The sequence below is a fragment of the Bos mutus genome, chromosome 27 (genome assembly GCF_027580195.1).
Source record: "Bos mutus isolate GX-2022 chromosome 27, NWIPB_WYAK_1.1, whole genome shotgun sequence".
Taxonomy (NCBI): domain Eukaryota; kingdom Metazoa; phylum Chordata; class Mammalia; order Artiodactyla; family Bovidae; genus Bos; species Bos mutus.
The window spans coordinates 6,853,046-6,878,797 of record NC_091643.1 but is presented as its reverse complement, the minus strand read 5'-3'; the positions used below and the strand labels follow the sequence as shown (position 1 = coordinate 6,878,797).

At 40.5% G+C, this 25,752-nt stretch overlaps 1 protein-coding gene across 1 annotated transcript in view; it reads left to right on the top strand.

Moving 5' to 3' along the window:
- The window catches only part of PSD3 (pleckstrin and Sec7 domain containing 3), a 500,681-nt gene that overhangs the window by 233,892 nt on the left and 241,037 nt on the right, over nucleotides 1-25,752 (top strand). The window contains 3 exon segments of the mRNA XM_070364266.1: nucleotides 21,119-21,313; nucleotides 21,427-21,507; nucleotides 23,206-23,318. Coding sequence (XP_070220367.1) covers nucleotides 21,119-21,313; nucleotides 21,427-21,507; nucleotides 23,206-23,318 — 389 coding nt within the window.

The following is a 25,752-nucleotide window of genomic DNA, read 5'->3' as shown; positions in this document are numbered from 1 at the left end:
ATAATCTTAACGGTGGGGCGAGTGGTAGTGATGAAAATGGGTCTGATGATGGCAGCTGACATTTATTATTTACTGTGTACCAGACGCTGCACTGACCATTTACACAAATCTTCTCATTCAGTCTTCATAACCCCTCATTCTCTTCACTGTGCAGGTGAACAAATTTGAGTCTTATGGAGAATAATGGATTTGATCCAAACTGGCGATTGATTGAACCTGTGTTTGAACCACTCCAGTATTCTTGCCTGGAGAATCCCATGGACAGAAAAGCCTGGTGGGCTACTGTACATAGGGTCCCAGAGAGTTAGACGAGACTGAAGCGACTTAGCACAGCATGCACACAGCACAGTCTGGTGGGAGCTTTGCAACAGATACTCACTTTAAACATCTTCTAAATATAGTTGTTCCCTACTGGCAAACTGAGAGCTTGCATGGAGAATCTCATTAATAAATTAATGGAACCTCCTAATTCTTTCACTGCAGTGGCATTGTATTCAGATGAATACTCTGCTAGACTTTTTTTTTTTTTTTTTTTTTTTTACTGTTGACACATAGCAAGGTTCCTTGGTCGAATGGGTGGCTGCTGTGCCTGTGCTGAGTTCCCATAGGTAGCGCTGCCTGGATATGCTGTGGGCACATTATACTTACCACGTCTTCAAGTCTCGGAAGCAAACTCAGGATCCGTTCTCCTCTGTCTCCTGTTTTTCTCCATACGCTTACGCACTCTCTGCTCGCTCTCTCCCTTTCTAACTCCCCCTCCCTTCTTATCCTTCCCACCACTCCCTTCCCTGCTTCTCCCTCTCCTTCCCCTCTCTCCTCCCTCTCCCGCTAGTATGCATTCCTCCTTATTCCTGAGGGAAGAAACCCTTCCTGAGGGAAGAAGATTGCTAAGGCCTGTCTCAGGCCCACAGTTTGCCTGAGACAACCTCTGGGAAGTACTACTTCCAGGCTCAGCCAGAATTAGATGCTAGTAGGAAGTAGTACCATTGGAGATGCTGTAGCTGTTCTGAACAACCTTACTGACATTTCCCTTGAGATTAGATTAGGTGCAGAAAGCTCCTAAAGCTCAGCAATGAATTCAGTAAAATTGCAGAATACAGAATAAATAGATAGAAATCTCTTGCATTTCTATACATTAACAATGAACGATCAGAAAGATAAATTAAGGAAATAATCTCATTTGCTTTCACATCAAAACAAATAAAATACTTAGGGCTAAATCTACCTAAGGAAGTAAAACTCAACGTTCAGAAAAACTAAGATCGTGGCATCTGGTCCCATGACTTCATGGCAAGTAGATGGAGAAACAATGGGAACAGTTATAGACTTTCTTTTCTTGGGCTCAAAATCACTGCAGATGGTGGCTGCAGCCATGAAATTAAAAGATGCTTGCTCCTTGAAGAAAGGCTATGACAAACCTAGACAGTGTATTAAAAAGCAGAGACATTACTCTGCCAACAATAGTCTATCTAATCAAAGCTATGGTTTTTCTAGTAGTCATGTATGGATGGATGTGAGAGTTGGACCATAAAGAAAGCTGAGCACCGAAAAACTGACGCTTTTGAACTGTGGTGCTGGAGAAGACTCTTGTGAGTCCTTGGACTTCAAGGAGATCCAACCAGTCAATCCTAAAGGAAATAAGTCCTAAATATTCATTGGAAGGACTGATCCTGAAGCTGAAACTCCAATACTTTGGTCACCTGATGTGAAGAACTGACTCATTGGAAAAGACCCTGATGCTGGGAAAGATTGAAGGCAGGAGGAGAAGGGAACAACAGAGGATGAGATGGTTGGATGGCATCACCGACTTGATGGATATGAGTTTGAGAAGGCTCCAGGAGTTGTGATGGACAGGAGAGCCTGGCATGCTGCAGTCCATGGTGTCTCAAAGAGTTGGACATGACTGAGCAACTGAACTGAAGGAGGTAAAAGACCTGTACTCCAAAAACTATAAAATGCTGATGAAAGAAATCAAAGATGATACTAACAGATGGAAGTGTGTTCTTAGACTGGAAGAATTAATAGTGTCAAAATGACTATACTACACAAGGCAATCTACAAATTCAGTGCTGCTGCTGCTGCTGCTGCTAAGTCACTTTAGTCGTGTCCGACTCTGTGCAACCCCATAGATGGCAGCCCACTAGGCTCCCCCATCCCTGGGATTCTCCAGGCAAGAACACTGGAGTGGGTTGCCATTTCCTTCTCCAATGCATGAAAGGGAAAAGTGAAAGTGAAGTTGCTCAGTCGTGTCCGACTCTTAGCGACCCCATGGACTGCAGCCTACCACAAATTCAATGCAATGCCTATCAAACTATCAATGGCATTTTTCACAGAACTAGAAGAAAAAGCTTTACAAATTGTGTATGAAAAAGCAAAAGACCCTAAAGAGCCAAAGCGGTTGTAAGAAAGAAAAATGGAGTTGAAAGAATATGGATCCCTGACTTCAGACTATGCTGAAAGCTGTAGTAATCAAAACAGCATGGCATTGGGACAAAACCAGAAATACAGATCAGTGGGACAGGCTGGGAAGCCCGGAAATACGCCCACACACATAGTTCTGATTACTATGACAAAGGAGGCAAGAATACGAATGGAGAAAAGACTGTCTCTTTCCTAAGTGGTGCTGGGAAAACTTGACAGCTATATGTTAAAGAATGAAATTAGAACAGTCTTTAACACCATACAGAAAACATAAGCTCAGCATGAATTAGAGACCTAAATGTAAGACTGGATACTATAAAATTCCTAGAGGGAAACCAAGGCAGAAGATTCTTTGACACAAATTGCAGCAATATGTTTTTGGGTCCGTCTCCTAGAGTAACAAATATAAAAACAAAAAAATAAGACAGTGGGATCTACTTAGACTCAAAAGTTTTGCACATCAAAGGAAACTCTAAACAAAACAAAAAGACAGCCTGTGGAATGGGAGAAAATGTTTGCCAATGATGTGACCAACAAAGGATTAAACTCCAAAATATACAAACAGATTATGTGCTCCAAATCGTTAGAACAAACAACCCAGTTAATGGGCAGAAGGTCTAAATACACATTTCTTTTTTTTTTTTTTAATTTTTATTATTACTTGGAGTATAATTGCTTTACAATGCTGTGCTGGTTTCTGCCATGCATCAACATGAGTCCCTCATGTATAAATACGTCCCCTCCCTCACGAACATCCTTCCTACATCCTTCCTACCCCGCATCCCGTCCTCCTCTCGAGGCTGTCACAGAGCACTGGCCAAGGTCCCTGTGTCCTGGAGCAGACCCCGCTGGCCGTCTGTGTTTGCACGTGGAAGCGCGCGTGTCTCAGTGGCCCTGTGTCCTGGAGCAGACCCCGCTGGCCGTGTGTGTTTGCACGTGGAAGCGCGCGTGTCTCAGTGGCACTCTCTCATTCACCCCACCCTCTCCTTTCCCTCCTGCGTCCACAAGTCTGCTGTCTATGTCTGCATCTCTACTGCTGCCCCCAAATAGGTTCATCAGTAGCAGTTTTCTAGATTCCATATACATTTGCTAATATATGATATTTGTCTTTACACTTACGTCACTCTCTGTAGCAGACTCTGGGTTCATCCACCTCACTAGAATTCACTCACATTCAGTCATTTTTATCTGTACCACAACTTCTTTATCCATTCATCTGTCGATGGGCATCTAGGTTGCTTCCATGTCCCGACTATTGTGAACAGTGCTGTAATGAACATTGGGCTACATGTGTTTTTTAGAATTGTGGTTTTCTTAGGGTATATGCCCAGTAGTGAGATGGCTGGGCCGCATGGTAATTTTATTCCTAATTTTTAAATGAGTCTCCACACTGTTCTTCATAGTGGCTGTATCAATTTACATTCTCATCAACAGTGCAGGAGGGTTCCCTTTTCTCCACATTCTCTCCAGCATTTATTGTTTGTAGATTTTTTGATAATGGGTGTTCTGACCAGTGTGAGGTGATACATCATTGTAGTTTTGATTTGCATTAGTCTAATAATAAGTGATGTTGAGCATTTTTTCATGTGTTTATTAGCCATCTGTTTGTCTTCTTTGGAGAAATGTCTGTTTAGGTCTTCTGCCCATTTCATGATTGGGTTTTTTGTTATTCTGATACTGACCTACATGAGCTGATTGTATACGTTGAAGATTAATCCTTTATCAGTTGCTTCATTTGTAGTTATTTTCTCCCATTCTGAGAGTTGTCTTTTCATCTTGTTTATGGTTTCCTTTGCTGTGCAAAAGCTTTTAGCTTTAATTAGGTCTTCTTTATTTTTGTTTTAATTTTCATTACTCTAGGAGGTGGGTCGTAGAGGATCTTGCTGTGATTTATATCAGAGTGTTTTGCCTATGTTTTCTTCTAGGAGTTTTATAGTTTCTGGTCTTGCATTCAGGTCTTTAATCCATTTTGAGTTTATTTGGGCGCAAGATGATAGGAAGTGTTCTTATTTAATTCTTTTACATGTAGCTATCCAGTTTTCCCAGCCCCATTTATTGAAGAGACTGTCTTTTCTCCATTGTATATTCTTGCCTCCTTTGTTAAAGATAAGGTGCCCATAGCTGTGTGGGTTTATCTCTTGGCTTTCTTTCTTGTTCTATTGGTCTATATTTCTGTCTTTGTTCCAGTACCATTCTGTCTTAATGACTGTAGCTTTGTAGGATAATCTGAAGTCAGGAAGGTTGATTCCTCCAACTCTATTTTCCTTTCTCAAGATTGCTTTGAAAATTTGGGATATTCCGTGTTTCCATACAAATTGTAAAATGTTTTGTTCTTGTTCTGTGGAAAATGCCTTTGGTAACTTGATAAGGATTGCACTGAGTTCGTGGATTGCTCTGGGTAGTATGGTCATTTTCACACTCTTGATTCTTCCAATCTAGGAACATGGTATATCTCTTTATCTGGTTGTGTTGTCTTTGATTTCTTTCATCAGTGTCTTATAGTTTTCCATATACAGGTCTTTTGTCTCCTTTCATTGCAGTGGTACATGGGACTGAACACTTACTTTCTCATTCTGATTTTTCATTGCTAGTGCATAGGAAAGCAAGAGATTTCTGTGTATTGACTTTATGATCCTGCAACTTTGCCAGATTCGCTAATTAGCTCTATTAATTTTTTGGTAGTATCTTTAGGGTTTTCTATGTGTAAATCATATTGTCTGCAAACAGTGAGAGTTTTACTTCTTCTTTTCCAATCTGGATTCCCTTTATTTCTATTTCTTCTCTGATTCCCATGTCTAGGGCTTCCAAAACTATGTTGAATAATAGTGGTGAGAGTGGGCACCCTTGTCTTGTTCCTGATCTTAGAGGAAATGCTTTCAGCTTTTCACCATTGAGAAAATGTTAGCTGTGGGTTTATCATCTATGGCCTTTATAATGTTGAGTTACCAGGTGACGCTAGTGGTAAAGAACCTGCCTGCCAGTGCAGGGGATGTAAGAGATGTGGGTTCAATCCCTGGATCGGAAAGATCCCCTGGAGGGGGGCTCAACAACCCACTCCAGTATTCTTGCCTGGAGAATGCCATGGACAGAGGAGCCAGTCAGGCAACAGTCCACAGGGTCACGCACAGTCAGACACAGCTGAAGTCACTGAGCACAGCACACACAGGTGCCTTCTCTGCCCATTTTCTGAAGAGTGTTTTTTTTTTTTAAATCATAAATGGGTGCTGAACTTTGTTGAAAGCTTTTTCTGCATCTATTCAGAGTATCATATGATGTTTATCTTTTAACTTGTTAATATGGAAGGCAATGGCAAGCTACTCCAGTACTCTTGCCTAGAAAATCCCATGGATGGAGGAGCCTGGTAGGCTGTAGTTCATGGGGTCGCTACAAGTCGGACACGACTGAGCCACTTCACTTTCACTTTTCACTTTCACACAATGGAGAAGGCAATGGCAACCCACTCCAGTGTTCTTGCCTGGAGAATCCCAGGGACAGCAGAGCCTGGTGGGCTGCCATCTATGGGGTCGCATAGAATCGGACACGACTGAAGCGACTTAGTAGCAGCAGCAGCATGGTATATCACATTGACTGATTTGGATATATGGAAGACTCTTTGCATCCCTGGGATAAACCCACCTTGATCCTGGCATATGATCCTTTTAATGTGTTGTTGGAGTCGTTTGCTAGAATTTTGTTGAAGATTTTTGCATCTATGTTAATTAGTGATATTGGCCTGTAATTTTCTTTTTGTTATGATGTCTTTTTCCAGTTTTGGTATCAGAGTAATGGTGGCCTTGTAGAATGAGTTTGAAATTGTTCCTCTGTCTCCAACTTTTTGAGAGAGTTTGAGAAGGATAGGTATAGCTCATCTCTGAATATTTGATGGAATTTATCTGTGAACCATCTGGCCCTGGACTTTTGTTTTTTGAGAGATTTTTTATCACATTTTCAATTTCATTACCTGTGATTTACTTGGTCGTAATTTCTATTTCTTCCTGGTTCAGTCTTAGAAGGTTGATCTTCTCTACAAACCTTTCCATTTCTTCCAGGTTGTCCATTTTGTTGGCATATAGTTGCTCTTAATCATCTATTATAATCCTTTGTGTGTCTGTGTTGACTTTTAATTTCTCCCTTTGCATCTCTAATTTTCCTGATTTGAGTCTTCACACTTTTTTTTCTTGATAAATCTTGCTAATGGTTTGTCAATTTTGTCTTCTCAAAGAACCAGCTTTTAGTTTTATTGATCATTGGTGTTGTTCCCTTCATTTATTTTTCATTTATTTCTGCTCTTATCTTCTATGATTTTTTCCTTTTACTAACTTGGGGTTTTCCTGTTCTTCTTTTTCCGGTCACTTTAGGTGTAAGGTTAGCTTGTCAATTTGATGTTTTTCTTGTTTTTTGAGGTAGAATTGTATTGCTATAAACTTCCCTCTTAGAACTGCTTTTGCTGCATCCCATAGGTTTTGAGTTGTCATATTTTCATTATCATTTGTTTCTATGTATTTTTTGACTTCCCTTTAATGACTTGTTGGTTATTTAGAAGCCTATAGTTTAATTTTCGTGTGTTTCTGTTTCTTATACCTTTTTTCCCTGTATTTGGTATCTAATCTCATAGGTAGCTCAGCTGGTAACGAACCTGCCTGCCAGTGCAGGAAATGCAAGAGACATGGGTTTGACCCTGGGTCAAGAAGATGCCCTGGAGTAGGAAATGGCAACCCACTCCACTATTCTTGCCTGGAAGATTCCATGGACAGAGGAGCCTGGTGGGCTACAGTCCACGGGGTCGCAAAGAGTCATACACAACTGAGTGTGCACACACACACACTCATAGCATTGTAGTCAGAAAAGATGCTTGATATGATTTCAGTTTTCTTACATTTACTGAGGCTTGATTTGTGGCCCAATATGTGATTTATCCTGGAGAATGTTCCATGTGCACTTGAGAAGAAAGTGTTTTTTGCTGCATTTGGATGGAATGTCCTGAAGATATCAGTAGGTCCATCTGGTCTAAATGTGTCATTTAGGGCTTGTGTTTCATTGAAGGCTTGCGTTTCCTTATTAATTTTCTGTCTCCATGCTCTGTTCATTGGTGTAAGTGACTTATTAAAGCTTGCTATTATTATTATGTTACTGTCAATTACCCTTTTATGTCTGCTAGTGTTTGCCTTATATATTCAGGTGTTCCTTTGTTGGATGCATAAATATTTATAGTTATGTCTTGTTGGGTCCATCCCTTGATCATTATGTAGTGTCCTTCTTATCTCTTATAATATTCTTTAAGATCTATTTTGTCTAATATGAGAATTGTTACTCCAGTTTTCTTTTGATTTCTGTTTGCATGAAATATCTTTTTTCATTATCTCACTTTCAGTTTGTATTTGGCTCTGGTTCTGAAGTGAGTCTAATATAGATGGCATATACGTGAGTCTTGTTTTTGTATCCATTCAACCAGTCTTTTGTTTGGAGCATTTAATCCATTTACATTTAAAGTAATTATTGATATGTATGATCCTATTAACCTTTACTTTATTGTTTTGGGTTTATTTTTGTGGGTCTTTTCTTGTTTCCTCTGTGGGGAAATTCCTTTAGCATTTGTTGTAAAACTGCTTTTGTAGTGCTGAATTCTCTTTTGACTTTTGACTATCTATAAAGCTTTTGATTTCTCTGAACCCGAATGAGACCCTTGCTGGATAGAGTAATATTGGTTGTAGATCTTTGCCTTTCATTATTTTAAATATATCCTCCTTCAGAGATCTTTCTGTTGATCGATCGGCTGTTAACCTTATGGGGTTTTCCTTGTATGTTACTTGTTGCTTTTCTCTTGCTACCTTTAATATTTTTTCTTTGTGTTTAATTTTTGTTAGTTTGATTAATATGTGTCTCGGCATGTTTCTCCTTGGGTTTATCCTGTATGGAACTCTGCATTTGTTGGAATTGATTGACTATTCTTTTCTCATTTTGGGTAAGCTTTTGGCTATAATCCCTTCAAAAAATTTCTCAGACCCTTTATTTTTCTCTTTTTCTTCTAAGACCCCTGTAATTCGAATGTTGGTGGATTTAATATTGTCCCAGAGGTCTCTGAGACTATCCTCAATTCTTTTCATTCTCTTTTCTTTATTCTCCTCTTCAGCAGTTATTTCCCCCATCTGTCTTCCACCTCACTTATCCTTTCTGCCTCAGTTATTCTGCTATTGATTCATTCTAGAATATTTTTAATTTCAGTGATTATGTTGTCACTGTTTTTTCTTTATTTCTTTTAAGTCCTTGTCAAATGTGTTAAATGATTCTTGCATTTTTTTCATTCTATTTTTGAGATTTTGCAACATCTTTACTGTAATGACTGTGAAATCTTTTTCAGGTAGTTTGCCTATTTCCTTTTCATTTATTTTGTCTTGTGGGTTTTTACCTTATTCCTTCGTTTGCACAATATTTATGTCTTTTCATTTTGTCTAACTTACTGTGTTTGAGGTCTCCTTCCCCCAGGCTATAGGGTCATAGTGTCTCTTGCTTTTGATCTGTGCTCTTGGTTGGTGACATCAGTCCAGTGGCTGGTCTAGCCTTCGTGTTGGGCGGGACTTGTGCCTGCCTTCTGGTGGAAGGAAGTGAGCTTTTTCCCCTCTGATAAGCAGGACTGTGTGAGGTGGTGTGTTTTGGGGTGTCTGTGGGAAGCCTGTCTGCTGATTGCACTTGGGTTGTCTCGCTTGTTGTTTGCATGAGGCATCCTATGTGGGTGCTGCTGCCAGTTGGGCTCAGGGTCTTGGATTCAGCCGGAGGCCTTTGTGGGCGTTCTCACTGATTAATCCTCCCCGAGGTCAGGCGTTCTCTGGCAGCCTAGTGTCCTGGACTCAGCGCTCCCACCCCAAGAGCTCACACCTGACCTCTGGTTGGGGAACCAAGACCCCACAAGCTGTTTGTTATGTCAATAAAGGGGAGTAAAAGAAACAAAAACCAGAAAGGAAAATAACTAATAAAATAAGAAATAAACAGAAAACTCAAGAGTCAAAAAATAAAGCCCAGACAAATGGTAAAAGCAAAAATCAGACAAATGGAATCAAAAAGAAAGGAACATACACCCACACAAACCCCAAACAGACCAAAGTAAATAAGGAGAGTGGCCCCGCGAGCAAAGGAAACCAAAAATGATACCGGCCAATTGAAAACAAAACTGACGACAACACAAAACAGAAAACGAGACCAAAATATAGTGCCAGCTGAGGAGTAAAGCAAAGAGAACAAGACAACCAAGCACCACGAAAAAAATGGAAAAATAGGAAAGCAAAGTTAATTAGCATATAAAAAGATCTATATTTACTATAAAAAATATCGACAAGAATAGAACAACAAAAAAAGAAAAAAAAATACACAAAACTGCAGAAAGCCAAAGTAGAAATAAAGGAAATTAAAAGCGTGATTAAAAAACAAAATAAAACAAAAAAAATTCTCAAAAGCCAAAATATAGATAATGATCATAATGAAAACCGCAACCACAGCAACAGAGGAAAAAAGAGGGGGAAAAAAAAACCTGCACCAACTACAGAATGAATCAAAATATAAGAACAATAATAAATGTTTTTCTCCGGTCTCAGCTGTCAGCGTCCTTTCTGCCACTTTGAGCCGCAGCCCACTTCTGCTTCCCTAAGAAACCCTCCAGTACCGAGGAGTCTGGTCTCAGGACTTGCTGTAGGGATGGCTCAGACCCTAAGTTGGTGCTACTCCTGCGTGCCCTCACCTCCAATGTCCACAGCTGCCAGAGCTAGGGCGTTTTCTTTTGTGAGAACACTCATTGTCCTTTTATGTATTCCATAAACACAGAGTCCACCTAGCTGATGGTGTGGATTTAATCTGCAGTTTGTACAGCTGGCGAGAAGGTTTTTGATCCTTTTCCTTAATCACTGTGCCGCTGGAGCTCAACTGTTGTTTTATCCCCACCTCGGCCTGAGGATCATCCCTAGGAGTTTGGTCCTGAGGCTGCCCTGGAGGGCTTGGGTCTGCCTCGGTGAAGACTGGGCCTGGAGGTGGTGCAGCTGCTCGGATCATGGGGACCCCGGCTGAACCAGATACACAGGGAAGCACACACAGGCACTGGACACGTGGTGCTGTAAGGATTCTTTTCTAGTCTCTGGCAGCTCTGCCCCAGTGAGGACCTAGTGTGCAGGTGGCATGGCCGCTTGGATCATGCAGACCCCAGTGGTGTCTGGTGCACAGGGAAGCCAGCAGCCACGGTTGCAGGAGATGGGATGCTGTAAATATTCTTCTCTAGCCTCTGTCGGCTCTGCCCCCGAGAGGACCGAGTGTGGCGGTGGCGCTGTGGCTTGCATCGCGGGGACCCGGCAGCACCAGGTGTGTAGGGAAGGCAGCCATCATAGGTGTAGAAGATATGGCCCTATTAGAATCCTCTTCTGTCCTCTGGCAGCTGACACTCAAAGGGCCTTCCTGGATGGTCCTTCTCTATCGCTTGACATAGGAGGCACTCAAGGGCACCCCTGGCCGGGGGCCTTCTCTACTGCTCTGCAGGTCAGGCGCTCAAAGGGCTGCCCTCCCTGGGGTCTTTCTCTATTGGTCAGCTGCCTGCACCGCCTGTGGAGAGGGAGGCCACAGTGATGGCTCCACCCGCTGCGGTGACTCAGCAGTGGCGCCCTGCCTCCTTGGCTGCCCAGCGTTCCTTCAAAGGCATTCTGTGCAGATTTCCTCCTTCCTGTCCCCTTGGGCCATCATCTTCCCTCAGTTAACAGCAGTGCTGGCCCTGGGACTGCTCTCCACTCCCATGCTCCAGCTCCCAGCCGCCGCGCTTTCGGGTGGACTTGTGTCCTTGTCCAGGGTATGTAGGACCGCAGCACGGATGGTCCGTGCGGTTCTCGCTTCCTTCAGCCTGTCTCCGATGAGCTGCTGTTACTCTGATGGCCTCAAATGCTTCCTTCTGCCTCAGCAGGCCGCCTGGGATCCCACCCTTGCTTCACCTCCCCCGCTCCCTGGTGCAGGTCAGGTCCTGCTCACGCTCCTCTTTTTCTCTTCCTTCCTTCATCCTAGTGAGTTCTGCGTGGAACTGCGTATTCCTGTCTGGTGGTCAGGGACTCCTGTTAGTACTCAGCTGGTTCTCTGTGAGATCCTCTGAATCTGAAGGTACATTCCTGATGCCTCTGTGAAAATAGATGTACTCCATTTTCACCTACTCCTCCGCCATCTTGTGTCTCTTCTAAATAGACTTTTCTCAAAAAAGACATGCAAATGGATACAACAGGCTCATAAAAAGATGCTCAACATTGATGATCACTGCTACTGCTAAGTCACTTCAGTCGTGTCCGACTCTGTGCGACCCCATCCATAGACGGCAGCCCACCAGGCTCCCCCGTCCCTGGGATTCTCCAGGCAAGAACACTGGAGTGGGTTGCCATTTCCTTCTCCAGTGCATGAAAGTGAAAAGTGAAAGTGAAGTCACTAAGTCGTGCCCAACCCTCAGTGACCCCATGGACTGCAGTCTTCCAGGCTCCTCCGTCCATGGGATTTTCCAGGCAAGAGTACTGGAGTGGGTTGCCATTGCCTTCTCCGATCACTGCTGCTGCTAAGTCGCTTCAGTCGTGTCCGACTCTGTGCGACCCCAGAGAGGGCAGCCCACCAGGCTCCCCAGTCCCTGGGATTCTCCAGGCAAGGACACTGGAGTGGATTGCCGTTTCCTTCTCCAGTGCATGAAAGTGAAAAGTGAAAGTGAAGTCACTCAGTCGTGTCTGACTCCTATCGATTCCATGGACCGCAGCCTACCAGGCTCCTCTGTCCATAGGATTTTCCAGGCAAGAGTACTGGAGTGGGGTGCCATTTCCTTCTCCATCTCCGATCACTAGGTAAATGCAAATCGAAAGTACAGTGAGGTATCACCTCCACAGTGATCAGAATGGCCATCACCAAAAAGTCTACAAATAATAAATGCTGGAGAGTATGTGGAAAACTCTCCACATGTTGGAGAGTATGTAAGGGAACCCTCCTACATTGTTGGTAGGAATGTAAATTGATACAGCTCCTGTGGAGAACAATATGGAGGTTCCTTAAAAAACTAAAAATAGAACTACCAAATGATCCTGCAATCCCACTCAGAGGCAAATATCCAGAGAAAACCATAATTCAGAAAGATACAGGCACCTCAGTATTAATTGCAGCACTGCTTACAATAGTCCAGACAGAGAAACAATCTAAGAGTCAGCTGACAAAGAAGTAGATGAAGAAGATGTGGTACATACATACAGTGGAATGTTGCTCAGCCATAAAAAGAATGAAATAATGCTATTTGCACCAACATGGATGGACCTAGAGATTACCATACTAAGGAGTAAGCCAGACAGAGACATATATAATATCCCTTATATGTGGAATCTAAAAAAATAAAAGTGATACAAATGAACTTAAAGTATAAAACAGAAATGGACTGACAAACGAATGAAACAATCATGTTTACCAAAGAGGAAAAAGCAGAGGGATAAATCAGGAGTTTGAGGTTAACATATATATACTACTATATATAAAATAAATAACAAGGACCTACTGTACAGCACAGGGAATTATACTCAGTATTTTATAATAACCTATGAGAGACAAAAGCCTGAAAAAGAATGTAGATATATATGTATGTATTACTGAATGGCTTTGTTACCTGAAACTAATACAGCAGTGGAAATCAACTATACTTCAATAAATAAGTAATTAAATTTTTTTGATAAAGAGTTGTTTTATTTTTTTTTTAAAGATTAGTTGCTACCTCTGCTCTTCCTGAGAAATAAGTGCCATAGATAATGGAAGCCAAGAAGACGTCCTGTCCTTTCTCAGGGGATGTTTATGCTTCTGGATTCTAAGTGTACCTCACTCGAGCTATTGTCCTGAGAACCCTTCTTGACCACCTTCATTCTGACTCCCCTGAGTCTGCTAGCTTCAGGCCTCGGTGACTGCATCCTCAGCCTACATGGTCACAGCGCTCTCTCTGACCTTTTATTCCACTTGTGACTGGAGTCATTTCCTCTTACTCCTTGGGATTCTTCTGACTTGCCTCTGACTTGCTTATGTATGAAACTGAAGTAGGTGACTGTTGATTGTTGTTTTCTAAATGCAGGAGGCGTACCTTAGCCTTCTTAATTTTTTTAACCTAGTTTTATTATCACAATTATATAAAAATTTAAAAACATTAAAAAAACTTAAACTCAAAGTAAGTATGAAGTGAGATAGTGTATCTGGTACCCTCTGCTGATATCAGTCCGCTTGGAACTTTTCAGGATCAGTTATATTGAACTGTTAGGTTGGTGCACAAGTAATTGCGTTTTTACATTGTTAAACTTTGCCATTTGATATTGGAATATGTTCTTAAGTGTGGATATGTTATACATCATTTTAATGTGCATTTCTCGCTTTGCTTTTTTTTGCTAATGACTTGTTGCTGTTTATATTTAGACTATAGAAATGATGCTAGACAAAAAGCAAATTTGAGCGATATGTTTATTTGAGTTCAAAATGGGTCGTAAAGCAACAGAGACAACTCGCATCAACAATGCGTTTGGCCCAGCAACTGCTAATGAACATGCAGTGTAGTGGTGGTTCAAGAAGTTTTGCAAAGGAGAAGGGAGCCTTGTAGATGAGGAATGTGGCTGGCCCATGGAAGTTGACAACAACCAATTGAGAGCATTATTGAAGCTGATCCTCTTACAGCTGCACAAGTTGCCGAAGAACTCAGTGTCAGCCATTCTGTGGTCATTGGCATTTGAAGCAAATTGGGAAGGTGAAAAAGCTTGACAAGGGGGTGCCTCATGAGCAGACCAAAAATTTAAAAATAATCATTTTGAAGTGTTGTCTTCTCTTATTCTACAACAACAAACCATTTCTCAACCAGATTATTATGTGTAATGAAAAGTGGATTTTATATGACAGCCAGTGATGACGAGCTCAGTGGTTGGACCGAGAGGAAGCTCCAGAGCACTTCCCAAGGTCACACTTGCACCAGAAAAGGGTCATGGTCACGTTGGTGGTCTGCTGCCATCTGATGCACTACAGCTTTCTGAATCCCAGGGAAACCATTCCATCTGAGAAGTGTGCTCAGCAAATCGATGAGACACATTGAAAACTGCAACACCTGCCTCTGGTATTGGGCAATAGAATGGGCCCAGTTCTTCTCCATGACAACTCCCGACCACATGGTTCATAACCAGCGCTTCAGAAGTTGAATGAATTGGGCTACAAAGTTTCATCTCATCCGCCATTTCGCCTGACATATCACCAACTGACTACCACTTCTTCGGGCATCTTGAAAACTTTCTGCAGGGAAAACACTTTCACAACCGTCAGGAGGCAGAAACTGCTTTCCCAGAGTTCATCAGATCCTGAAGCATGGATTTTTTTTTTTTTTTTTATTTCTCCTTGGCAAAAATGTGTTGATTGTGATGGTTCTTGTTTTGATTAATAATGATGTGTTTGAGCCTAGTTATAGTGACTTAAAATTGATGGTCTGAAACCGCAGGTACTTTTGTACCAACCTAATCAAACTCCAGTACTTTGGCTGCCTGGTGTGAAGAGCTGATTCACGGGAAAGAGACCCTGGTGCTGGGAAAGATTGAAGGCAGAAAGAAAGGAGGGCAACAGAGGATGCGATGGTTGGATGGCATCACTGATTCAGTGGCCATGAACTTGGGCACACTCCTAGAAATGGTGAGGGACAGGGAGGCCTGGCCGGCCACAGTCCATGGGGTCGCAAAAGTCGGTCATGGTTTGGCAGCTGAACACGATAGAAAGCGAGTGCCCCATGTTGTTCCTGTTGGAGCACAGAAGACATCGAAGGCATGGATACAGTTGGTCGCTCAGTTCTTCGTTCTTTTAAAAGATGGCTGTTGACTAATTTCAGCCCACCCCTGTGGATACAAAGTGAAGTTTAAGATAGTGGTAGGTGAGAGAGGTGGGACTTTGAAAATGCAAAGCTGTAATAAAGAAATAACTAGGTTTGCTCTGAGAATGCAGCCAGGGAGTTGGAGTAAGATTCTTAGAATAGCTGTTATTTCCCTTGGGCTCTTGTAGGATCACGAGTTTGCAGAATTTGTGAACTCCAGGATTTTGGGTAGGGGTGATGGGAGTGGCAATGGGAAGGACAGGAAAGGGATGTGAGCACAGCTGACGTCTCCGTGTGGCCCCAACACGAAGGGGAGAGGGATGTGAGCACAGCTGACGTCTCCGTGTGGCCCCAACACGAAGGGGAGAGGGATGTGAGCACAGCTGACGTCTCCGTGTGGCCCCAACACGAAGGGGAGAGGGATGTGAGCACAGCTGACGTCTCCGTGTGGCCCCAACACGAAGGGGAGAGGGATGTGAGCACAGCTGACGTCTCCGTGTGGCCCCAACACGAAGGCAATGGGGGTGACCAGTGTAAACGGGCAGTCAGGGTCGGCTTGTGAAGGGCCTCACCGACCTGCCACAGGACATGGGCTTTCGTCTTGTGCAGGATGTTTGTCAAGGAGGGATTTTATTTTCACATGCATGGTGGCAGTGTGCAGGCTGGGGAAGAAGGTTGACAGTGCAGAGAAAAGAGGGTTTTCCTTTTGTATTTGGAGGACATTAAGGAGAAATCTGGAGAAGGAAATGGTAACCCACTCCAGTGTTCTTGCCTGGAGAATCCCAGGGACAGGGGAGCCTCGTGGGCTGCCATCTCTGGGGTCGCACAGAGTCGGACACGACTGAAGCGACTTAGCAGCAGCAGTAGCAGCAAGGAGGAATCAGCAGATCAGTCAACTGAGAGAAGATAAAACAATAGAAAAATAGTAGGAATAAAAATTAAGTCACAGAAGCCAGTCAAACAAACCTGGAAGGAATCTGATTTAGAACAGGCATTCATGAGATAGTGTTATCAGGTAAAATCAGGATGCCCAGTTAACTTTGAATTTCAGATGAATAATGATTTTTTTTTTAGTGTCCATATGCCCCATGAAATTATTAAGACATACTTTCAGTAAAAACTGTTTTTTGTTTATTTGAAATTCTGGGTGTGCTATTTAACTGGGTGTGCTATTTTATTTGGGAAGTGTTTTATCTAAAACATGCTAAAAAGTATGTCATCTAAAGTATACTCAAAGATTGGGCATAATCTAAAGTATGCTGAAAAGGTTGTGAAAGGCTTGGTGGGCAGACTCAGTGATCTGGTCCTCTTTTGATGATACTGAGATAGGATATAACCATATTTGTCTTGAGGTGTGCATTTATATATATCGCAGGGAGAACCTTTGGGGAGTCTTTTCTGTACTTAAATGACTAGTAAGGATTTGACCTTAGGAGATTTAAAGTTAACTTGATCGAGAAGAAAAGGGGAGCCATAAAGAAGGGAAAATTCAGACTCCTGAAAGCATCTAACACTCAGCGGACTAGACGGACAATGTCTTGTGTATCCAGGAAACAAATGGGGGTGTCACTCCCGCTGAGAGGGGTCACGAGTCACTTCGTCGAGTGTGAACAAGGCCGAGCTGCCATTGTTGTTTATGCTCTTGATGTACAGTGGCCCCTGTGTTCTGGCTTCTGTTTTTAGTAGCACTGTAAAAGCATTACAAGCCCCCCAACAGTAAACGCTTCCAGGAGTGTGAGGTCATAGTAAGATGACCTCACAGGGAGCTGGGTCCTTGGGAGCCCTGTGAACCAGTAGACAGTGGTGCTGGGGGGTGGCGGGTCCTGGGGGGCACCGGGGAGGGAGGATGGCCCGGGTGCACCCTGGGCTCCAGGATGGCCTCGTGGTGCCTGTCACACTGCTGGTGAGTCGGCACTGCCATCACACTTCCAGGCTTTCTGAGTTAGAAAGCGCAGCCTCTGCTCGTTGGAGTTCTCTCGTTAACTGTGAATGGGGTGGGATGGAGCCATCTAGGACTGGAAATGCTGATCTTCATTTTATTCCTTACTTCCCTCTTCTCTGCATTTTGTTTCAAGAAGATTCAGAGTATTCTGATTGGTACAGATTTTTAAATTACCTCCTCCTGGGGAATGTGAGGAAAATGAGGTAACATAGACTGGCCAGGTCAGGAAGAGAGGCAGTAAACATGAGGAATGAGAAATGTAAGGAGTGGGAATCAATACTGCATTTTAAAATGCTTGTATTTCTAAGTACATGTAATGAATGTATTTGTTAGGATAAGCCTCTTGTGTTTGAACAGCATCATTGCAGTGCTTTGTATGTAGTATAATTACGCTGTTTTCATGGAGTGATTAAATGCATGCCATGAGTTTGCCCTGAGAAGTAAGCAGTAATAAGTAGCAGTTTATTTGAGAAGAAAAATCCTTTTTTTGACATTGTTTTCTTCTACACAATCACTAATATGCAGACTAAGAGAATGTATGGGGGCACAACTCCAGGGGTCTTCTTTTCATAATTATAAAGACTCAAGTCAAGTCGCTTGCTCAGTCGTGCCGACTCTTTATAAAGACGACTTGACTGTAAATAAAAGAGTTCTTAGAGTAAATGTTTTACACTTCCACCATTTATTTGGGAAAACACAAAGGGTGAGGTGACCTTTAAAAGAAATAATTTTCTATGAATTTGCCTACAGGTTTGCTGTATATAATAAATAATTCAATTGTCTGATGGGATAAATTTCAGAACACCATTTGGTAATGTGAACTTTATAAAGGAAGATTTACAATGAAAACAATATTTAAATGTATTTGTGTGAAGATTTTATTGTAATAAGGCAATTTGTTTTAATTGGTGGGTCTTTCTGTTGGAAGATTGTTTAAGGCGGCTGATTGTTTAGGGAGGGTTACCACATGTCTTGGTTTGCCTGGCTGGATTCCCGTTTGTGTCTGTTGTCTTGGCATGGACTGTGGTTTAGCATCCGACTTTGACTTTAGAAAAACGAAGCATTATTATCAACTGTTACAGTAAAAGAAGTCAACGCAGGTTTGCACACCTCTACTTTGAACGTCCAGCTTCTCCACAGTCGTGTCTGGAGTGTGTGAGCTGATGTGTTGAACAGAAATTTCACATGGTTTGGGTGTAAAAGACTTGTGCAGTGCTTGCTGATAAGTGGGCTTGGCGAGAGGCTGCGAGGGACAGTGACCCCTTCACGTCCAGCAGTGGCTGGGGGCGCCGGGACCCTGCAGCCCCAGGCACTCCTTGGGCTTTTGCCGGCTGTGCAGAAGCTACCACGTAGATGGTGGGGTCAGTGCGACATGGGATATTGTGACTTATGTAGATAGGTGCCAAGGTAGAGCTTGAGCAGCTCTGCTTAAAAATGTCTTCCCTTTGCTATAAGGACTTTTTGTAAGTTTACAACTAGTTTTTTTTCTTGGTAACACTTTTTTCCCCACGTTGTAACAATTGCAACCATATATTTAATGATTTTACCATCTCTGTTTCCTCCTCAGACTGCCCTGGTTTGGACAGTCAGTGATTCTCTGCTTATAATTCAGGACAAGTTAAAGAGCTGTGGAGTAGGGCAAGGGAATGCAGACTAGGATTCAGGGTCTCCTGGAATGGCTTTTGCATCATTGAAAGGCTGTGAAAAAAACAACAAAATCAAAAAAGCATGTGTGACAGCGAGCTTATGTGGCCTGCAAGCCTGAAACATTTACTCTCTGGTTCATCACAGAAAAAAAGTTTTGCTTTAGAGTCCACAGTAAGTGTGCTGGAAGGCTCCTTAAGCACGGTTGCTTACCACGGGCATGGCTCTGCTTTGTTAGTCAAAATGAAGGTCTGGGAATGACAGCGTTCTCGAGGCTGGTGTTACAGGTGTGTGCTGTGGCACCCAGCGAGAGCTGAGGTTCTCACCGTGTGCTTGTAGCTTCCTGAGACCCTTTCAGTGGGTTTCTGAGGCCGAAATTATTTTGTAATAACAGTGCAGCACTCTTGTCCTCTTTCCCTCTGTCGACACCAAAGTTGATACGCGCTGATTGTACGAAAGCAGTGATGGAAGCCCCAGGGGGCCAGCCAAGGCAGCAGCACCACGCTGGTCCAGGTGTTACACTCTTCTCTGCTGTGCATTCAAAATAAAAATGAAGGCCGGTTTCACCTAATGATGTCCTTGATAAAGCAGTGCCAGTTAATTACTTTTCAGCCCTTGGCTACCTGGCATTTAATTTCACGTGCAGTGAAATGGAAACTCTACTTGAAGCACTCTAGGAAAAGCACTCACGTAGTTTGAGTTGTGAGCTTTATGCTAGTCACTTTTTTCATGGAAATGCCATTTTCTTTCAAAGTCTAACTGATAAACTGGCTTTGGCAAACATTTTCTTGAAAACTAATGGAGTGAGCCTATTTAAGGAAAACAACTGTCATTTTTTTTTGTTGCCAGTGATAAAATTTAAGTTTCAATAAAAAGTTAGGATTTTGGAAAACTTGTATCTACCACCAAGTTTGGCAGCTTCCCAGTACTTAGCAACTTTTCTGAGGATGTTAGTGGCAATGTTAGTAAATGGGATTTCTTTTTTAAATAATGAAATGTGTCAGCAAATATTCTTCAGTTGACCAATTCATGTTGCAGAATCATGCCTGGGTAAGATGCATTCAAAGTGTGGGACATTTTTACAAAAAAACTCTCTGGTAAAGTTTAGATTCTATCAGTATATTACAACTAACTTTTAAGAAACTACCACTTGTTTTATTTTGGCATCATATCAAAAAGCAATATCCACAATTAAGGATATTAAAGTGCTCCCTATTTTCCTATTTCTGTGGAGGCCAGATTTTCTTGATATTTTCAGCCACAGTGATGTATTGCTGATGATCTAATGTAGAAGTGGCTGTGAAGTCCAGCTGTCTTCTAGCTGCACCAGACATTAAAGAAATACGTAAAAGAAGTAAATCTCTCTTGCTTGTCTCTTTACAATTTATGCTATTGTTTTAGAAAATATAGCAGATTCATTTTGATATTTGGCAAAAGTAATACAATTATGTAAAGTTTAAAAATAAAATAGGGAGAGGGTGGGAAGTTTTGGGAGAATGGCATTGAAACACGTGAAATGTCATGTATGAAACGAGATGCCAGTCCAGGTTCAGTGCACGATGCTGGATGCTTGGGGCTGGTGCGCTGGGACGGCCCAGGGGGATGGTATGGGAGGGGAGGAGGAGGGTTCAGGATGGGGAGCACGTGTATACCTGAAATTTTTTTAATTTAAAAAAAAAAAAAAAAGCTTTTTCCATATGTTTAAACTAAAAATTTCAAATAACAAAATATTGTACCTTGATTAAATTAAAAGCAGGTTTTTTTTTACTTTCCTAATGGTTTATAAAATAAAGATGCATCTTACAGCTAAAAAAATAAAATAAAATAAAAAAAATAAAATAAAATAAAAAAAGAAATATAGTTATTTTTAATTAAATGTTTGTCTATATTTGTGAAATGGATTTTTATTATTAAATGAATATTTGAATTTTTCCATTTTAATTACTCATGCAGTGAATATAAGTAGACATAACCCATATACACAAAAGTCTTTGAAGTCTTCTATACTTGTAAGAATATCAAGGTTTGAGACCAAAAGGTTTGAGAACTGCTTATCTAGGGTTTAAGCAATCACTTCTCTAGTATGTCAAAATACAGGAACTGAGAATATTTTTATTAATAATGAAGCATAAGGTATATCATTTAAAATAGTTTTTCATTTGTTCTACAATATCGTGATAATTTCCTTAGCTATTTTCCTTTTTGCCACACAAGAACAATCTTTTCTATTCTTTTGTTTCCTTCTTTATCAATTTTTACAGCAATGCTGGGGTGAAGACAGCTCTGCTACAGGCTCATTCTGAAATGGGGAGCACTGAAATTCTGGAAAAGGAGGCCTCAGGAAGTCTCAGTAACAGTACCAGCAGCAACACAGAAGCAGCCAAAAGGCTGGCCAAGCGCCTTTATCAGCTCGACAGGTTCAAAAGGTCGGACGTGGCAAAGCACCTGGGCAAGAAGTACGTTCCGTTCCAGGGCTGGTGTCTGAGTGCACCCTTATAAGCGCGTGTGTGTGTGTGTGTGTTTCAGGTGGCTTCAGTTTTAATAGCCAAATCTATTTGTTTTCTTACAGCAATGAATTTAGCAAACTAGTTGCGGAAGAATATTTGAAGTTTTTTGATTTCACAGGAATGACACTGGATCAATCTCTCAGGTATGATTAAACATCACCTGTTCTTTGTTTCTAAATAATTAATTCTCAGAATAGAAAATGATGTGCTGAAGGTAGTCTGATTTTTCCTTTTTTAGACCCACAGTTACTTTGTGACCTTAGCTCAGAGTGTATTACGGAGAGTAAACGTTGTGGAAAGTGGGGAAAATGTATTGTTTTTGTGAAATTATACATGAACCCATTTTCTGCACCAAGTATATGACAGAGTAAAGAATGCTGGCAAAGTAAAGCTTGGAGAAATGGAATCTGTGGGAATTTGGTTTTTGAATGATCAAATTTTTTTAAAAGGCACAGTTTATAGACTGCAGAATTAAAGACTTTTTTCTCTAATTATTTGTTTACAATAGCCTAATAGCCTTTTCAAAGAGTACTTTGAAATTATCTAATGAATGGGATAAAAATCAATATCAGGATAATCAGCAGGAAGTTATCTGTAAAACTATTTTAGTCAGTTATTACTTGTGGCTGATCTGTTCAAATGGGTTTAGAGACACCTGACCCTCACGTCTCACACCATACTGTCTGTCAATTTCTAAGCACAGCTGAAGGTAAAACCCAGCCAGCATTTAATCTTATAAACTCTGTGATGTGTCAGAGCCTGGGGGAGCTCTGAGATCATCTTGTGTAACACTCTAGTTTTATAGATCAGGAAACTGAAGCCTGGGAGGTGAAGTGAGAAAGCACAGCAGTGAGTTAGTCTCTAGCTCTTTGCATGAATCAGGGGTACTTAGAGGTTTTCTGATGGAAACAGGTAAAGGTAGGGGAAAGATCTATATTTTTGCTTTGCTTTCTCATGTGGTTTATAAAAAAAGTTTAAGAGAAATTAAAGTTAGGTCAATATAATTTAGATTAACTGCAAGTAAGGAAGACAGCAACATTTTCATCATCAAAATATGGTTTATGATATGTTTCTTTCAAAAGTAGGTTTTCTTAGAACATTCTGAATAATTTTTTTCTTTCTCATCTCGTGTTTAGGTCAGTGCATCTACTTTGTTGAGTGAGAGTCCTGGATACATCTCTAATAGACCATACTCTCAGTGACTCTGATCTAGATTGGCATTCCTAATTCAAAAAATAAATTAGGGTTTTATTTTCCAATCTCTTCCTCGTATAGCAAATTAAAGATAGACTATGGTGATAATAGGCAAAATAAAATTAACAGAAACCTACTGTGCATAAGACAGTATAATTGTAATTTTAATAGTGGGTCAGTGGTGATTACCATCAAGTAACAAAATGACAAAGAAACCCTGTGATCTTTGTCAAGTTTTGGGGTCGCAAAGAGTCGGACACGACTGAGCGACTGAACTGAACTGAACTGAAGACATAGATCACGTTGTTATGCATCCAGACTTCAGTGTTCCTTAGTTTTTTCTGACTCATCTTTAAAAATGGCTTCTTTACATCATACGTGGAAACCACTCGCCTTCCCAAGCCTGTTTTTTGATGTATTGGCCACCATGCTGTTGCTCTGTCATCGTTTATATCAACCTTTCCTATAATATTAGCATTAGCATAAGTTTATGTTGAATAACCATCTAGTGATTTTTAAAGCATACCTGTAAAATATCTTACCTTGTATTATTAGTTTCTTAAGTTTTATGAATTAAGTTTAACTGTCAAACAGTATAGTCTCACATTTTCTAAAAATTCACCTTTTCCCTTTTAACTCTCTTTTAGGTATTTCTTTAAAGCATTTTCTCTTGTGGGAGAAACCCAAGAACGAGAGAGAATTTTAGTACACTTCTCCAATAGATATTTTTACTGTAACCCAGATACCATTGCTTCACAAGGTAATCTGATGGAAATGCTTAAATTACTTTTTTATAACAAGGGCTATTTTTCTCAATATAAAGGTTACATTTTATTGTGGGAAATATGGAAAATTATGCAGAAGAAAATGAAAATCATCGAGTTATGTCTAATTACCTAGAAATAACTGTTAACAGTTTGATTTACTTCCTTCTAGTCTATTTGTAAAATACTTTATGTCAAGTTGGAATCATTACAGAATTTCGTTTCGTACTGTTCTTCCCTTGCATGGTGAGCATCTCTCATGTCATCAGATATTCTTTAAAAACCATATTTAATGACTGCTTGATGTCCTTTACTCCTGTAGTTTCACTGTATTTTCCATGTCCATAGTATGGCAGTATACTTTCTTTAAATCGTTTATGGTCTGTCCCTGAGATTTTAATGTCCGTGCACATTGTAATAAATGAAATGTGCACAGACATAGCTTTCCTCTTTCTTCTTCCCATACACCTGATTTTCTAAGCTTCTTGATGAAGTGCATGTGTAGTTGTATGGTTAGTTCCAGAAACATTTGCAAATCTCACTGGCGTGTGTGAACTATCTCCAGTGCTTTCTCTGGGCATTCATTTTTACAACACTGACCACTGCCTCAGGTTTATGATTTTAATGACCTATATTTGTGTTTACTATTTTAAAAAGCAATTTTAAGCATTTTAATTTTTTATATATTCTATGAAAAGAGATCATTTCTCCATTTCAGTTTTTATAATAAGGCCAAGCTTTCAGGGTTTAAAATAAAAAATATTCACTTCCAATTGGAGTATCTTTCTTAAACTTAAGAATTCTAGACTAAGTCCCTGAGACCAGATGCACTAGGAATTGTAATTGTCTCTTCTGTTTGCCAGTTAGCAATGTATCGGTGTTCTTTATATTGACGCAAGTGATTGCTCCTGCTGCCTCTGCCCTGCAGGCTGTAGCTAAATTAATTGTCTGAGTGTTAAAGTCATATTGTCATCTGCAAAATGGGAACTGTCTTTCTTTCTTCTTTTGACTCTGCTAAGACCATCTATTCACTGTATCACTGTTGGTCTTAAGAAAATAAAAGGTATAGAAGTGAATTGTTTTTGTTAGAACCTTCTTCAAATCTAAGAAGATACTGACATTCTTAAGTGAAGCAGGGACTATGGATTTGTGTACTCAGTTGGCTGTTGATAAAGATATTTGAGAGTTGGCTGCAGAGTTTTATAAATACTTTCAAGAACTTGTTTTTATATGTATTTAGAATAGTGGAATAAATGAACTTTTAGGCATTAAGCAGCATCTGCTTAGAGATATTCTACTTAGAGAAATTACCTACTGAACTCAAAGGCATATTTTGGAAAATGAAGCATCTTTAATTCATAAATTCAGCAGTTGGACAAACTTTTTTGTACATTTAGTATAAATTAATAAGATTTTTCTCCTATCTGCAACTGCTGTACTATACTTGGATTGAGAATTGCAGGGAGAGAATAGTGCTTCTTCTTTCCCTTTATAAAATAAGAAGAGAAAGTGATGTTTCCATGTAACTGTGAAATGATCTTGCTGGTTTGGGTAACTTATTGCCTATAAATAGTTAATTTTTAAATCTTCAGTGATTATTTCAGTATTTCACTTTTGTCTGATCAGTTGTATCCTGGGCCAGTCAACCTAAATGTTGCCTTAAAGGAGTGGCGAGTGGAAGGATAACCATTCCTGTCCATATGTTTTTAGCCAGAGAACTAATACCCAAAGAGTAAACAGTGGAAGATGCACATCTTGGTTTTCTTTAACTTTTGCTTCTTTCCTAATTCACTTTCTTTCTAGAAAATAAAATTTAAAAAATAAAAGTATTAAATAATTTATTTTCTTTTCCATATGTCATAGAAAATTGAGAAACCATAAGTAAAAAGTAAAATTATAATTTTATTATCCAGAAATAATGATATCTTTTAATATTATGTTATAGATCATTCTAGATGTATCATATTAAAATAGAATCATACTGGATATAATTATTGTGAAATATCTTTCCATTTCAACGTGTGTACTTGGACCACATTTTTAATGACATCAGCGTAACAGAATTGTGTTTTAGGGGGGTCGTATTCACTCACTTCCATTGTCAGCAAGCTTCCTTTAGATATTTTTGTATTTTGGGTAGTTCTTTTATTTCATTAGTATTAATATGAAGTCCCCGAAGTAGATTTGCTGTGTCAAAGGACACTGTTTCAAAGCTTTAGACATTTTCTGTCAGATTGTCCTCTAGAGGTAAGAATAATTGACTTCATCACCAGTAGAGTTCAAGTCTGTGCACTGAGATTCTTTTAATAACGTTTTCTTATCTATTTTCTGTTTCCCCAAATGAATAGGATTAATTGTGCCTAGCCACAGGATTGTGGTTTCATAGGTTCTTAATTAAGCATAGGTATGCTGTTTTAATAATATTGAGCA